The 17820-nt window shown below is 40.5% G+C and overlaps 2 protein-coding genes across 2 annotated transcripts in view; both read right to left on the reverse strand.

Moving 5' to 3' along the window:
• Positions 1–974: 974 nt before the first annotated feature.
• LOC308087438 (ras-related protein Rab-11B-like) lies at positions 975–4747 on the reverse strand. Its single transcript, XM_080431287.1, has 5 exons — positions 4609–4747; positions 3072–3267; positions 2757–2950; positions 2530–2610; positions 975–2367 (listed from the first exon to the last, which is right to left on the reverse strand). Exons 1-5 carry the CDS (start codon positions 4646–4648, stop codon positions 2222–2224), a joined length of 657 nt encoding a protein of 218 aa, XP_080287413.1. The 5' UTR covers positions 4649–4747; the 3' UTR covers positions 975–2221.
• Positions 4748–6768: 2021 nt separating this feature from the next.
• Positions 6769–17820, reverse strand: part of pip5k1ca (phosphatidylinositol-4-phosphate 5-kinase, type I, gamma a) — a 68516-nt gene continuing 57464 nt past the window's right edge. The window contains exon 17 of the mRNA XM_080430127.1: positions 6769–9287. Coding sequence (XP_080286253.1) covers positions 9285–9287 — 3 coding nt within the window. The 3' untranslated portion in view covers positions 6769–9284. The remainder of the gene's footprint in view (positions 9288–17820) is intronic.

Below are 17820 nucleotides of genomic sequence, written 5' to 3' on the forward strand. Positions count from 1 at the left end.
TAATCATATTTGTTGTTATTTGTCAAACGGACAGTATTTTCTTTGTGTTTCTGGGGATGTTGTAGGTCATATTTAAAAATACAATGGTAGCAAGCACCAGAATCCTATTTTGCTACTTACCCCTATGTGTCAGGATACTCCATGCCGAATTTCATATGTGTAAGACAATTTATGTAATTTTGGTAAATTAATATTGCCATTAATATAATTTCGCCACAAAAAAGGGGTTTTGGGGCCCCTGAGACCAAACGGCCCCGAGTTGGGGGTGTTCAGTATGAACTTGTGATGGCCCAAGCAGGTATATGCTAACAGGAAATAATAGTGAAAAAAGCAGAGAACATCCTGAGGGCTGGGCCTGGCTCCCGGTCTATCCGGCCTTGTCGAGCGTCTACACTAACACAATTGGCCCGTGTTCAGGGGAGGGAAGCCGGGCGGAGGGGGTGATATCGGTCATTGCACGTACTCCTACGGGCTGGGGCGGCACCTGTCAGTGGGGAGTGTTGGGCGGGCATAGGACAGGGCTCTACGTCCTCCTGGTGGGGGCTCCTCACTGGCAGGTGAGTCAGTAGGTTACGACAGCAGTGTCAACATAGAAATGTGTGTGGGGAGGAAATACTTGGCATAATGACTAAATTGGGGAGAGAAAAGGGGTAAAAAAAATAATTGGCTACTCTAAATTAAGGGGAAAAAATATATTTTCTTAAAATATGTTAAAATATGTTCTCTTAAATATACAACTGTGTTATTTGGGATACAAACAGCCATGGTCTATTTTTTTCTTGGTGAAAAGTACTGTTTACAAACAATAGTAAATCTATTTAACTAGATCCCAAATGCATTTTGAATGTAAACTTCAGTGACTGAAATATCAAATACCATTCTTCAGTTGCTGGCTGGCACATAAATAAGCCTTATAAACCACAACAGTAAATACAAAGCACATTTGTACTACAAAGAATAATGGTTGACACTGGTCAGATGGATAGGGTTTATTTATATTTAAGTATTCCTTTTTGCCAAGGCAAAAAAGAGTTTGATATTTTTGAACAAATGGGAAATGTCAAGACATGTACAATATGCATCACTCAAAAATTGCATTTCTGCCATATAACAAACATAAGGCATTTATACCAACAATAAAGAACTTTCTTTTAACTGTAGCTCCTCAATTCCAATTAACAAACTAAAATAATAGCAGTTTAAATGGCTTTGTGAGAGTGTAGAGCATAATCCAGTAAATCCACTATGGGAGTCAGAGAATATTCCCATCCTTACAAGTTCTTCTCTCTCATGTAAACCAACACATTCTCCTTGAACAGACTATGGTGTAAACGAGAAAAAAAACAAGATGGGACTTGGGTGCAAAGTATGCAACCATTCTCTAAAAAGTAAATAATCCAGGGTAGTGTCTTTTTATGCCGGTGTTTCCTTTTAATTAAGCACAGAGTGTTGTAAAACAGATAATAGTTTACTGAAAGTTCTGGACACAAGTGCAAAAATCATTTCTTCTTTTCTTTTTAGGCAGATTGGTAAAATATATCACAGTATAAGCCAACTGTACAGAGGAACTAACAAAGAGGCTTGCTCCATCCAGACTGACACCAATTACGGCTTACTACATCACCACCTACCAAATGAATCATACAATTGCTAGATTAGTTGCTGTGGTTGTGTAAATTACTTACATTGATTTATGAGATCACCTGGAACATCAGTAAGAAGGTGTAAGATTGAGTTTGATTGCATTCTTTCTGCTTTGGTATCTCTGTGCAGTTAGCTTGTCAATAAAATAGAAAAAGTTAATTCAGCTTGTCTCACTCTCACTTGTTCTTGTAACCTCAGACAGTCACTACAAGTCAGGTCTCTGGCTCATTTAATTCCACACCGGGCTCAGAGCAGAACAATTAAAGAGGCAACTGGAAACTCTAGTCTAGGGTCTACTTATTACCCAAAAGCTGCTTCCCTCCCCGCCTCTTCTGCTTCACCAGTGTTGATTTTGCAAAACAACTGCAAAACAACTAACATGGACTTTGGTCCATGTAACGCTAGAGAAAACCACAGATCAAGGAATGTCTGAACTCTGAAGGAGTTTTGGAGTCTCAGAGACTTCTGAACACATGGAGGTATAAAGACAGTAGCAGCATATGGTGCTCAGAGTAAAGCAGAAATCAAGTAAAGTATAGCTTGTGGGATAATAAAGGAGAGCAGGTACAGTTGAGTGTCACAGGCTTTGGCAGCATTGTAGTTTGTTGCCTTTCTGCCCATCAGTGGTGGGAGGGACACTGATGTCGACTACATTGTTGCCTGGAGATTCATCGTGTGCAGCTTTGTCAGCTATCTGCTTCTGTGATACAATACGGTAGATTTCTGTTGGGAAAAAAAAATATATATATATATATATATATATATATATATACACATATATATATATACATTATAGATAGATAGGTGTTTTAAAGTTTAATTAATTGATTAATTGTGTTGTGAGCAAATTGTGCCCTGCATGATGCCACTTCTCACTCTCCATACCTGATAGAATGTTCTTGAAAGCTTCCTCTACATTAGTAGAGTCCAAGGCTGATGTTTCAATGAATGACAGAGTGTTCTTTTCTGAGCCAGAGAAAGAGCAAAGTTAATTATTATGTATTTTAGAGAAAGCAAAGTTAATTATGAATTTTATTAGACAAACCTAATTGCATTACATTTATATATGTGCAACACTATTATGTTGTCCACGACAGCGGTCTAGGTTTTACCTGAGAAGGCTCGAGCCTCGTCGGTGGGCACTGCCCTGAGGTGGCGCAGGTCACTCTTGTTACCAACCAGCATGATCACAATGTTGTTGTCGGCATGGTCGATCAACTCTTTCAACCAGCGTTCCACGTTCTCATACGTCAGGTGTTTGGCTATATCATAAACGAGGAGAGCACCAACCGCCCCTCGGTAGTACCTGGTTACAAAGCAGTAAGAACAGACATAAGTGCAGGAAGGTACATCCTCTCATTCTAACAGAACAATATATGCAGACAGCACCTTACCTTAAAGGGAAACGCAGAAAAAAGTAAACTTACGCTGAGGTGATGGCTCTGTAGCGCTCCTGTCCAGCTGTGTCCCAGATCTGGGCCTTTATTGTCTTGCCATCTACCTGGATGCTGCGGGTGGCAAACTCCACCCCAATGGTGCTCTTACTCTCCAGGTTGAATTCATTCCTCGTGAAACGTGACAGCAAGTTACTCTTCCCCACTCCAGAGTCTCCTATCAGAACAACTAGAGCCAAAAAAGATGACACAACATAAACCAGCATTCAAAACAAGTGACAAGTGTTCTTGTTATGTCTGTCTCTGGCCAAATGGGAGAGATGACCGAGTCAAGTGACTCACATATGGTATTTTCCACACTGGCTACATGTACAGTGTAGTGAGTGTACACTGTACAGGGTTAATCAGTTTAACAGTTTTTAGGCTTCAAAATTCCTTAAAAAGTATCCAGTCGTTCATGATCTTTCACTGGTGGTCATTAACATAGCAATTGTCCTTCTGGACTAGAGAACCACAATGAACAACATTTGCTAAATAAAACTGAAGATGTTTCACGCATACAGGATTCCAGATTGCTGGCTGTCATGATAGCTAGTTAGTTACCTAACGTTTCCAGCTTAATCTACTCTACTGCAGTGATTCTCAAAGTGGGGTCCTTGAGGGGGTTCCAGCTAAATGATTGATAGTGATAGGATAGGAACCAAATGGACCCTTATGGAAGACATCAGGGTGGAGTAAACTCTGGGAGCGTACAATTGGAACCATTTGTACACTACAGTTAAATGAACACTGATTTTACAGTATAAATTACAGATAAAAAAGTAAAAGGCCATCCAAAGGGGGTCCGTAGCCTAATGCATATCTAACTGGGCCACTGGGGGTCCTTGGAATTAAAATGTTTGAGAATCACTGCTATAGCTGTAAAAAAAAAAAAAAAATCTTTATGGGGGTCCCTGCCCTAGCATATCTTTTCAAATGGGGGTCCGCGGGCTAATGTGTCATATTATGGGGGTCCTTGCCATGAAAAAGTTTGAGAGCCACGTTCTAGAGAACCACAATGAACAACATTTGCTAAATAAAACTTAAGATCTTTCATTATTCCAGATTGCTGTCTTGTTAGCTAGTTACTCAACGTTTCCAGCCTAATCTACACATTCGCTGGGTTATATACTGTAGCTTCCTGCGCAGTTGGGTAGTTAGCACAGCTATCATGTAGCACTCAAACTCTCTCCTTGCACGGTGCTTCGCCCTGGTGGGCGTGGTTCTAAGGTTTGGTTTTAGACATAGTAGTGAGGTTAGGGTTAGGAATTAAGGTTAGAGTTAGGCATAGTGTTTGTTAGGTTTAGGCATAGTTTTTGCCTTTTGTTAGGTTAAAGCCTTCTTAAAGGTTAGGGTTTAGGCTTATAACCACGCCCACCTGGGCGAAACACCAAAGAAACAGGGAGTCCCATGTAGCACTTACTGGCTAGCAACCAGCAGTTCACTTCCTCACTGCAACTTCCACAAGTGAGATAACAAGGGCATCACCATGGCACCCATTACACCTGTACGTTTAGGGGGATCCACTTACCTTTGAACAAATAGTCGTATTCGTCATCTCGATTTCCCATTTCAGAGAGCTGTTTTCCTTCTTTAAATAGTTGTTAGAATGGATGTATTATCACCTCCTATCCCGTCTATGCAGACACCGGCCAGCCTTCAAGGAAGGGAATGGGTAGTGTTGCCAGATTATGCGACAAAAACAAGAAACCAGGTCTATGAAAACAAGCCCAAAAGAAGCGACTGGATCGCAACTATTTGAAAATAGCAGATCTACAAGCTCACAACAACGCGTCGTGATGCGAGTGATGCGTTATGAGCCTGTAGATCTGCTATTTCCAAATAAATCTTTTTTTTAAAGTGCAAAATGTGGAATCTTTTTTAAACATGATTCTAACAACTCCAATCTTGTATGAGGGTCCCTGAAACCAAATATTTTCAGATGAGGGTCCTCCAGGACAAAAATTTCATTTGGAGGTTGACATGAAAATGTTTGAGAAGTTAGAAACACTGGTTACTTTCAACCATAACACAAATAATAAATAATAGAAACAAATAAGCAACTACACTTTAGAAACAAGCCCCAAAACGGGTTCGCAACTACCAATATTTACAAGCGATTTAACAGAAAAAACACCCCAAAGTCGCTTTTAATAAGCAGACCTGGCAACGCTGGAAATGGCACGTGAGCTGAGGGATGACTGCGTCGACCAATGGGAGACGTCTTTATCCTGACGGACTGACTGATTGACCAATTACATGCATCGCAAAACAACGGTTTAGTGCTAGCCTGGTATCCAGCCTGCTTCGCTACGTTCGGCTGACTTTTTTTTCTCTGAAGCGAAGAGAGAAAAAAAAGTCAGCCGAACGTAGCGAAGCAGGCTGGATACCAGGCTAGTTTAGTGCTAGATCACAGGAAAGTTTTTTTGCTGATGCATTTACAAAAATTAGCAATTAAGTAGTGGTGGTAAAAGTACTCAAATTCTTTACTCAAGTAAAAATATTAATACTGCGTAGAAATACTAAATAAATCCGGAATTCAAAATTTAAGTAAAATTAAAAGTACAAAAGTGTTGGTATCAAAATATATTAAAGTACCAAAAGTAGAAAGTACTCATTATAATTAGTTGAATGTCCCGTTTCACAAGTTTTCAAATGTATAAAAGCTTTGCAAAATAGCGTCGCATCACAGGCATGAGCTTGTAGATCAGCTATTTTCAAATGGCCGAAATGTATAGGGCTGAAGTGGTTAATGTATGTTTTGTAATACAGTTTACAGTTTGTTTAGGCATTTAGCAGACGCTCTTAATCCAGAGCGATTTACGGTAAGCAGGGACACAAGATAATACATCATAATACACATAATACATCAAATGCATAAAAATATTAATCAATAAATAACTATAACTAAAGTTTTCAAATAATTGTAGTGGAGTAAAAGTACAAATTTGCCTCTGGCTCTGAGATGTAATGGAGTAGAAGTAAAAGTACTGAACATTGGAAATACTCCAGTAAAGTAAAAAAAATACCTCAATATTGTACTTAAGTACAGTACTCGAGTACATCGTATTTAGTTACTTTCCACCACTGGATCACAGGAGTTTTTTTTGTTTTTGTTTGCTGATGCATTTACAAACATTAACAATTCAGTAATTCATCATAACATATAGGCACAATATGAAAATAGCAAAAACGTACAATATAAGATAATATAACATAAATGACAAAATAAATTCAAAATATTGTAATTAGTCGATAAAACGAAAGAATACTTTCATTTGCAATATTCCATATTTACTCTAGAGGTCATCAAACGTTCAGTTCTTCATAAGCTTAAGAGAGACATTGCATGTTTTCTTTCAATTTAAAGCACTGAGATGATTCTTGTCCACATGGTCTCTTTAAGAGATAGAGAAAAGGGTCTTCGTCCTCCTAGAATTTCAATTTCAGTATGACAAAAGTTGCAGTTATTGTGATCAATATTAAATCTCAGTCTTGGCAATTCATAGAATGGATCAATATTACTTACAGGGTAAGTAATATAGATAGCATTGATTAGCAGTTCTCCATTTCTTAAAGCTGCCAAACCCGGAACTTATTTTAAAATAATAATATAAAATATAATTCATCCAATCTGCATGGTAAAGAATGTTAATACAATATAACTAGCACATCTGCAGTGGTTGGAGGTGGTCTCCCCTCTTTCATAAGAAACAGGAATTTTCTTTTGCAATTCTGTCCCGATGACGCAATTAACAGCCATCTATCCATCTGTTTTCATTTTTAAACCACAGCACACAAAGGTAGAAACAAAACAGCGACAACAATTCATAGACATAGAACTGCTTTATTTTGTATTCATTCTGATCGGGTTCAAACACACACACACATACAGTCATCTATTTATTCTCATGTATAAATAGATGAATATAGACAGATATACATAAATACACATGTCTGATATGCATATTCATTTTTAAATCATGCTATGTCTTTGTAGGCCTAAAGGACTCTCCCTAGAATGAGGGCACATGGCGATTTGAAAACACATACACAACACAGCTGGACAGTCAGAAGAACCCCCACTGATTTGCATGTACATTAAAATCAACAAATCTTTCAGTGTAGAATATCTTACAAAGAAACAGCTCCAATTTATAGACCATAAATATAGCTGCATCTCATTAATCACATTGAAGAATATGATACAGTAAATCATGTAAATTGTAATAATTTCTTGCCAGCAGCAAAAAACAAAACCAAAAACAAATAAAAATAATATTCTCCAATTCAAATGGAAAATATATTTATATATTTTATATATGTATTTATAATTCTATGTACACATTCTCAGGAGTACAACTATCGGAGAGACAAATAAATACAACAGCACTAATGGGGGAAAAAAAGATAGGCCTACATTTCAGATTCCTCAATAAGGCAATTAAAAGAACTCAAAAACCTGACTGTACAAAAATATTGCTGCTATGCTCTCCACACGATGAACAACAGCAAACATGTTACAACTGGCCACTGCACATCATGAGAATGAAATGATCCCTATTTCACAATGTCTTACTTTGACATGAACTCCCTTACACACACAAATACACACAGCATACCAACTAACTAACTGAAGAAAATTGCTACCTGTGACATTAAAGCCTAAATTTATATCTTAGTTGAGAATCATATGCTGTCACAGAAACTACTGTAAACAACACTAATCCTGTAATGATTGTGATTAACGTCACCTTTACACACTCAATAATGGTAAACTAAAGTGCCGTCTAAAAACCTACCCAATACTAACAAAAAAGAAAATAAATAATTCTGGAGTGTTGAGTAGTATTGTGTGTTATTTGGCCTCTATGACTAGCTCATTTTCCGGTCCTTTTCTTAAGTGCAAACATTCAAACCATTTACAAACTGCCGTGTGTCTCAGAGAGAACATTGCAACGTACCGTGTTCATTCAAATATACTGACAATATTGACTGTACTACAAATGATGTCCTAATTCTACAAACATTTGACATGTTGTCTATTCAAGATAATTCAATGGGATGATGATGTTAGGATGACCAGTAGTGTCAAAGGCCAACCATCATTGATATGTTGATTTCTGTCAATATTAAAACAACTGTGTGAATCAATATTCTTAGAAAATTATTTGTTTGCATCTGTCCATAAGCAGGGCAACATTGGAAGACATTGTAATGATGAAAATGTTAATACAGTGATTGACAATGTCTATCAGTTGCGACTGATTCCACTACTTTGGAGGCAACACGTTTGGGGGTTGGTATTTCAGTAAAAGTATAGTGAGAAAAGTTGTAACACTGAACATCCATGAAGTAATGATAAACACTTGATGTAAAACCAAACCAGTGAAATCAGCTACTATTGAACAAGCGATCAGCTACACTGAACATATTAAATCGTAAAAGCAAAGAGTTGCCACTGCAACTAGTGATAACGATCATAGTGAAGAGGACCATGACCAGACACAAATAAAAACAAAATAAATGCATGTTCACAGTAGTGAAGTGCCCAGATAAATAAAAAAAAGATACAAAGAGAATGATTCAAAGTATAAACAAAAACATAAAGTTTCTCACCACTGAATATGTTCACTAACAGGAATGTGATGGTGGCATAGAAGTACAGATATCTTTTGTTTTGATTTAGCAAACATTATTCTTTTTTTGTTTTTTGGTGACCACATTTTGTTTTGGCAGGGGGTAAACAGACATACAATAAAGACCATAAAGATTGTTGCATAAATAATGTAGGATTAACAAAGAGCAGAAAGAAAATAAATGAAAACGTTATAAATATTTATGTTAAAGAAAAAAGAAAAGACAAAAAATATATACTTTCTGATTGTAACCAATGGGACATTCCCAAAAATAAAAACATGAGACTTGATACACGTGTGTCTGTTATTTTGCTATAGGTTTACGTTTCTTTATTTTTAAGTTGTCGAGAATGAAAGTAAGAGTTGGGCATCATCAGTGATGTCATCACTGCAAGTGTTTTCCCCCTCCTGTAGCAGGTCACTATTTTGCTCACCTTTATTTTTGTTCATTTTTGTAAAGATGTTTAAAATACAGGTTTGGACTGGGATCCTGCTGCCACTGGTGAGGTCTAGACCAGACCAACTAGTCCTCTTCATGAAAGCGCCCTCCACTAGCTGAGAGGAAGCTTTACTGTTAGAGAGAGAGAGAGAGAGGAGGGGGGATGATAAAAATGACCATTCATCATAAATCAAAAACCTGTCCTCTGGCGTTACTGACTAATGAAAGTAAATATATTGACCCGACCAATCCAATCCAAAAAGGTAATTAAAAACAGAGCAGTGCAAATAAATCAGAGTGGAATACTACTGTTTTGAAACAACTGTTTTGAGTATGAAATCCTGTCAAATTAAGAGTGACAAAGGACTCACATGTCAATAAGACTGGTATGCTCCTGTAAACCATTCAGGGAAGTGTGATTCATGGTTTTTCACATCGCAAGTGACGTGAGCAACATGTCTGCAGCTTAAAACCACAGCTAAAAACTGGCAGGTGTCAGTGAGCTTTTAAGACAGTTCTGTCTCATATGCTTTATCTATCTTACAAAGCCATGTTGTACATTTGGTGGGATATCTTGTGGATCAGACAATACTGTAAAGAGGTGGGAAAGCAAAACCAAGCCAAAGTCTAATGGTGACGCTCGTCGAAAATCAGTTTATTTTCCCCACGAGCGAAATTGTCATGTGGCAAAGTGTAAATTAGGTTTAAGTAGAACAGCAGCTAGGTCAACCGCAACTGTCTGACAGACCAACCTCTCTGAAAAACCCTTAGGGCAAATATAGACACAGCTGTGTATTAGGGTCACTAATTGCTATTTGGATACCCTGTATATTAAAAAGATTAAAAGACATATTTCATACTTTTAAGTATTGATTTCCCCTGTGCCTAACATTAGCTATCCGTCTCCAGCCACGTCAGCTGTGGGAGTCTTGCCTTGGTGATGTATGAGGTGAAGACATGGAGAGACGCCACACAGTCAGACGGAGGGAGGCAGTGTAGTAAACACTGTCCTTCATGCTGCTGGAGGACTACATGGGTGGTGCACGGTTGACGGAGGACCCTATAGGAAAGTCAGTGACCATAGCCCACCCACTGATGTACAGCACAGCATGTACAGCATGTACAGTACAGATCAAACCAAATGTCGGCCCAGACATACTGTGGATGTCTTGCCTAATTCAATGAACCTGATAAGACGGAGAGTTAGGTTTAATCTAAATAGAACCGGCCTACCAAATCAAAGCTTCCCTCATAAGGACAGAGATTAACCTGACAATCTTTTTAATCCCAGACTGCCTTTAAATGCAGGATCTTCACAGGACAAGATGGTCTATAGGGCTGAATTTAGGGAACATTCTCTGGGAATGCAGAGTCTTTCTCTGGAATTTTAGGACTTTTTAGGGAATTTTCCTGCTGTACATTTGACTCCTTCTCACTTACTGTCTCACTCTCCCCATCCCCATCTGGCGCGGGCTCTGAGCCATAGTGTAGCGGAGAGTACACCCAGCAGGTCCTGTCCTCCGGAGGCTGCATTTACACACGCACCACAGCAGAGGGGGCCAAAGGGCCAGTGGCACACAGACAGAAGCGGCGGAAGGGCAGGCAGGAGGAATACAAACACAAAAAGGAGCAGGAAAAGAGGAGACAGGACAAGAACATTAGAGATGCATTGACCATATCCACACAGTGACCATTTTGCTCTTATGTCATGCTCGGGGGGCGGGGGGAGGGCGTCCCTACCCCACAAGGCAGTAGTTTTCAAACTTTTTCATGTTAAGGACCCCTAAATTGATATGTATTTGGCCCGGACCCCCATCTGAAAATGTTTTGTGCCAGGGGCCCCTGAAGAGAAGATTTGTGTTTTTATTCAACATTTTCCAATACTTTCAAGACTGAAAAAAATATTCAAAAATAGCTATCTTCTATATGCTTTTTATAGTCAGCGTATGGTTAAAGTGGTTAAAGTGAGTGTGATGCTGTATAATTTTTTTTTGCTGTGGACCCCCTGGAAAGTCCCAAGGATCCCTGGGGGTCACTTTGAGAACCACTGCCATAAGGAAGGCTTTTTCCACCATCTGAGTATGATGTAAGAGCAAAATGGCCGCCATGTGATTATGTTCAATAAAAAGGAGGAAATGCTGCCGAGACAGATTAGAAAGTGTCAGCTTGATAGGACATTCAACTGTAAGAATATGATAGTGTTAAAGACATTGTGAAATGTTAATGCACATTAGACTTCACTGCAGGCTTATATACATATAGGCCTGTAAAACGTAAATGCCAGCAATGACACGTAACTGGCTGCATTTAGAATAGAACACGCTAGTCGTTTAAACAGACACACCCTTAATTACTGAACTAAATATTATCATGGGTTTAACTGTAGCCTGTAATGAATCACATGCATCATTCCATTTCTACATTGCCTAATTTGGACTATCTCCTACAAAGCAAAATGACACAGAGAGTCGATGCATCAGCCAAACAGGGGAGGGCAGCAGCAGGAGAAGGAGGAGGTGGCAGTAGTAGTGGATGGAAAGAAAGGAAGCCAGAATGCCAGGCCTGCCAAACGAGCCAGAGAGAGAGAGAGAGAGAGAGAGAGAGAGAGAGAGAGAGAGAGAGAGAGAGAGAGAGAGGATCTTCTTCCAAAGCAAGTCTCTACCAGACTCAGACAATAACTGTGCTGAAATGGTTGTGTAGCATTTTAACTCCACCACGATGCCCTGCCTGCCTCTGTAAAAGGCTTCCAGTAATGTCTTTCTCCATAAGGTACTGGCCCTTTAAAAGAGAGCAAGGTGGGGTTGGTGATGAGGATGATGATGATGGATGGAGTCAGAGGTGGCACTGGGGGCTGATGTCACAGAACACACACACACACACACACACACACACACACACACACACACACACACACACACACACACACACACACACACACACACACACACACACACACACACACACACACACACACACACACAGCTAAGCGCTAAGGATCAAAACGTCCCATCCATAAAGCAACCTCTCAGGTACAAAGAGAGAGATGTGACGCAAGCGATAAGTGAAGCGGCTTAACTTAATGTCAATTCAAATGAAAATCTGGGAGTAACGAGAGACAGGTGCTGTCAAATAAGAAGCTGATATTTATTTGTATTTATTTTTATGGACACAAGCACTCCTCGTCATCCCTATAGGCTCTACTATGGGGTAAAGAGCATGTCTCCTGCAATTTAACATGACCACAAACAAATCCATAGTGCAGAGTGTGTAACCAGACATCAATTATGAATTATGACTAAGCCTATACATTCTGCGGTCCTACTATGGCGGGTGTGAGCAAATAACTGCAGACTGTATCATGTTGTGTTTCAAAAGCAGCTGAGCAACCGCTACCAGTTACCACAGAGGCAACGCCATGGTCACACTCACAAAGAATCAACAACAACAACACACTGGACAAATAACTACGCAGTTATGAAGATTCTCAGTGTTAATTAACCACTTAAGCCCTATATCGTCGCTGTCAGGCAGAAACCTCCTATGTCTGTATTCTAACCTTTTTTTTGTAAATTAATGCCCTACTTGATCATACTACAGCGTCACACAAAAGCATCAGAATCCTGAAATGTAACAGTTTTGGACACCCGATAGAGTCAATATAATTCATTGTCAGGTGTTCCGCAGGTCTCAAACCTTCATTAAGTTAGTAAGTTATTTTTCTCTGCACCTATCTCTTTGCCAGAAATAGCCCACCTAGAAGCTTGGCGAATTTTGTCTATTTTAGCCGAATGGTCGCCTACATGATATGCCCAGAATAGGGGATGTTAAGGTTCATCATGTGGTTAATTCTGAGAGTGCAAAATGTTTTACACTGTGTTAATGTAACACTGAGGATTTTGCTGTGTAGATAACGGGGAAACACAAGCCCCTTTCCCACAAAGAATCCATACCATGGCTCATGATGGCTGGATAAAAAAACAATAGGTGGCAAAGGCAGTGGATAGTCAAAAACACATTGCCTTCCTTAATGGATAAGTTCTATAGGTGTCTGTTCCCACATTAAGATTAATGAAATGTATACAGTACGCTCGTGCAAGAGGTGTCTTACGCATGCGAGACCAGGCATTTGGGGATGATAGAATATATATTTGGGAAACGCAAACAATAGCATCCATCTGCAGACTCACAAACCTGTTAATTTAACTCTGCTCCAAGCCTCCGGTTGCCTCTCTCTCTCTCTCTCTCTCTCTCTCCCTCTCTCTCTCTCTCGCCCAATCCCTGCACACAACCTACTGAGCTATTCCTTAAAGAAGTTAAGCTACTTGTAGAGCACCAGGAAATGCTGACTCGCATTGCAGTTGGATACTGTAAAAATAGTTACACCAACATTGTTGAAGTACTTTTATTCTTGATGAATCACTGTCCATGTAGAAGAGCCTAGTAAATGAAGGAGATTAGACTGAAGGTTTCAGCGGATCTTAGTTAAGACAACATTTTTATCAAGCAGTTTTGTTCTATGAACAACTGTTTTGTTCATAGAACAAAACATCATACACTAAGGAAATCAGATGCTTTCATTCCCACACCAGCTGTGGGAGAAATGTTGTGGAAATCAAACAAGGGAATCTGGAGAATTGCGGCACACAATTTGAGACCAGCGCGTCTACCCACAATTACTTGCTTAATATCATGGCAGTGGGAATGGAGTTACAACAATGACAGCTGAACCGGGGTTTCCTCAGACAGACAGAGACAATCTGGGTCCACCCATCTGGAAACGTACAGCAGGTAAATGGAGATATGGAAGATGGTGGAGGATGAGGTAAGCGGGGACAGACCCTGCAGAGCAAGAGTAATGGAGGGGCAAGGTGGAAGATAATGAGAAGGTCAGAAGATGGAGTCAAGAGTAGACCAGGTAGCTGCTTTCTTTTCAGTTCACCGCTCCTCCTCTTCATATTCATCTTCCTTCCGCGGCCCCCCTTGTCTTCTCTATTTCCACTGTGCCATCGCACCACCGCAATAACGGCCGGGGAAGAGCAATCAGAGGAGAGACAAAGAAAAGAAAAAGGGCACGGTGAGGGGGGCAACAAGGGAGATGAGAGTAGAGGGGGAAAGAACACAAAAGAGGGCCGCTGAGGGAAGAATAAAAATCATGGGGAAGGATAAAGAATGAAGTGGTTGAAGGAGTATAATAACCAAAGGAAAGTGAGAGTAGATGAGGGAGAAGAAAAATGAGACTGCAGCTGAAGGAGAGGAGGAACGTAGTCATGAAAAGTGAATGTGGAGACTGTTGATCGTGGTTGAATAATTCAAACACCAGCCATTCAGACGAACTTGTGAAGTGAAGAGCGCTAGCGGCCCAGTGCCTCAGCTGACTTCAGCAATCACTCCAGACTCCTCACCGCTAAACGATATACTGATATTTCCCGGGGGAGTAGGGCGATCATATGTCATGCCCTTGCCAATACCATGTCTATTAGCCGGTTCTCAGTTCAATACATGTCACCCCCAACCCCCCTTCCCGAGATATCTTGCCTCGTCTGTCTGTTCAGTGTTATTCAAATTGCTTGCGACGGGGGTGCTTCAATCCTGCATGTTATGCAGTTTGACACAAGCCATATGGTATACAGTAGTAATGCATGCATGCATATACAGTATGTGTATATTCTGAAGAAAAAATAAAAGGCTCCAAATCTTACTTTTCCTATTTTGTTGTGTTACTGTGTATACACTGTATGCCAGTAAGTATTATTTTACTCAACAAAGAAACGCGTATAAGTGTGTAAAACTCCTGTGGATGCAGGAGTTTACATCAGTGTGGGATTGGGCAATATGTCTTCAGCTGACCTGCGGTAACAGACCACTTACTTTCACTGGACAGGTCAATGTGTGTGTGAGGCGATTATGTGTGTGTGTGTGTGTGTGTGTGTGTTTGTGTGTGTGCGCGCGTGCCTGCGTGTCACCTGCTGTGAGGATGTGTGGTTATGCACAGTGTGTCCTCCTGACCCCCTTGACGCTCTCCAGACCCTGCCTGTGTGTCTCTCTGTTTCCACTGAATGAATAATAACTGGCTCTTCTTAAGTTGAGACAGGGCAGGCCAGGTGAGCTGAGGGAGCTCGCTGCCTAACCTGCTGCTATGTAGGACCTCTGATGGCACATTTAAGCCCGAGTCGTACTCGACTGTGTGCCGGTGTCGCGGCGTCTGAAATAGCCGATCAACAAGCTCACTGCGCTGCGACATGTTGTGAGCTTGTAGATCTGCTATTTCCGACGCGCGACACCGCCACGCAACTACGTATAAATCACAGGGTGTTTGATTCCTGACAGAAGACACCCCTCCAGAGCAGCACCACCAGGGAACCTCACCAGTCGTGGAAAGAAACTAAGTATATTTACTCAGTACAATTTCAAGGTACTTTCACTTGACTTGATTATTAATATTTCTTGATACTTTATACTGTAGGCTACTTCTGCTCCACTAAATATCTGATCTCCGAGGCAAATATTGTACTTTTTACACAATAATCACGGTAACGCACACCTCTCGTGTAATATTGCTTAATTAACCAATTATACTATTTTGATGCCAATACTTTTGTACTTTTACTCAAGTAAGATTTTGAATACAGGCCTTTTACCTACTGATCTGAGTACTTCACTATCTGGAGCTGTGATCACTAGCTCCATCTGCTATCCTCTACCTGCCTCTCATACATTCATTTATGGCTCTGCTTCTGGGAGTATTTAGACCTGCCAAGTGCCAACACAACACTATCAGGGAGATCTGATGGTAGGTGATTGTTGCTGGGAGGACAAGAATGCTGGCAGAACGTGCGCACACACACACACACACACACACACACACACACACACACACACACACACACACACACACACACACACACACACACACACACACACACACACACACACACACACACACAAATAGCAGAGACTAAGATTAAACTTTCTCCCTTTCTCTCCAGCTCTTGCTAATATCAAAGCTGTTGACTGTATCTGCTCAGTAGTACTGACAACTGCACACCATTAGATCCCATTGTGAGCAGAAGTGAAGTGAAGCTAGCTGTTTTACCTCCTCCCCACACAAACACCCCCCAAACCACACTGCAAATCGTCGCCGTCGGGTGGAAACCTTGTATGTCCAAAACCGTTACTTTTCAGGAAATGGGGGAAAAAATAACCCGTGTTCCTATGGTTCAATATTTATGAAACCCAGACACACTTAACCACTTTCACAATCTTTTCAAAAATAGCGTAAAATAGCCGGTCTACAAGCTTGCGACGCGTTGTGACTGTAGATAGGCTTGTTTCGCTACATTTGTGTGACACTCGTGTAAGACGAAGCAAGGCCTTCATTTACTGAAAAACATAAAAAGTTGAAATATGGGGATACAAGGTTTCTGGACGACTGTGACATGCTGTTAAATACACTGCACTGCACACTGCAACCTTCATCTCTCTCATACCAGTGCTCTGGACTCAGCTCCTTCTCTGAGGTCCTCGTGTCAACGCTTCTGTAGGACAGCATCATACAGCTCAGACTAGTCCATTCAATCACAAGCAACAGTTCAATATTCATATTGCAATGAAATAATATTTTATTGCAATATATGTTGATATATATCTTGTATATATAATATATTCTGACAACACATATATATCACACCGGGATGCCAGTTGAATATGCCATGCCATGCTATCTTAAAGGAGCAATTCACCCACTTTCAACCATACTGTAATTGGTCCTCACTAATGTTCATTTTAAGGGCTATAATTTATGCTCGGAGCAACAAGTGTCGACGGTGTCGCATACGTCTGGAAAAATGAATGGCAGCAGACACTTCATAAAATGTTGCGGACTCTGATTGGGGGGAAAGACAGCTACAATGGACCACAAAGACAGCTACAATGGACCACAAAGACAGCTACAATGGACCACAATGGAAACAAGGCCCCTGGGGCTTTTTGTGTTAGCCTTTTAGTATAACCTTTGACTGTACAACCTGTACGGTTAATAATAAAAAAAAAAGTATTCAATCAATCAATCAAAAGAAGAGATGCGCCAATCAGAAGACCACATTCACTTCCTTGTTTACATTTTCTGGCGAGGCTGTCGGTGAGTCGTGGACAGTATGAATGCTCAAATCTCAGAATGTTGTGAGACGCATAGTGCGAAGTGTTGCTCCGACCATAAATTAGGCTTCGCAAAATTAGATCGTACAATTTCTGTGTACTCTCTCTGCGTCTCATTGGTGGGCTATGGACAGTTCAGAAACCTGCCCAACGATGTCAACATCGATGGGGATTCCAAGCTAATAGAAACAAAAGCCTTTCTCTTCCTGGAAGAGGCCAAAAAGATTTAATTACCAAACCCTGCCTACTGATGTCACGGGTAGGCAGATTTCGGAACTGTCCACAGCCCTCCTGACAGAGTAGACATAAATGGTGCCATCTGAGCATTAGTGAGCACCGAGATAATGGGTGGAGTGGTCCTTTAATGGCTATGTTAAAATGACATAAAAAAAGATGTAAGAGATTGATTGGAGCTGGTCCTCCTCAGTAGTCTGGTTGGTCTTACAACGTATCACTTAATTGTGAACTCAGGAGCGCATGGTTTGTCTGTCTATATAAGGTACAGTATGTC

The sequence above is a fragment of the Gymnoscopelus braueri genome (genome assembly GCF_963280865.1).
Source record: "Gymnoscopelus braueri genome assembly, chromosome: 6".
NCBI lineage: Eukaryota > Metazoa > Chordata > Actinopteri > Myctophiformes > Myctophidae > Gymnoscopelus > Gymnoscopelus braueri.

Coding starts and splice junctions, on each gene's coding strand:
- LOC308087438 (XM_080431287.1), bottom strand. CDS start 4,648: ATGGGAAATCGAGATGACGAATACGACTATTTGTTCAAAG. Junction 3,268..4,608: donor ATACGACTATTTGTTCAAAG/GTAAGTGGATCC, acceptor TTTTGGCTCTAG/TTGTTCTGATAGGAGACTCT. Junction 2,368..2,529: donor TTTCAAGAACATTCTATCAG/GTATGGAGAGTG, acceptor TTTTCCCAACAG/AAATCTACCGTATTGTATCA.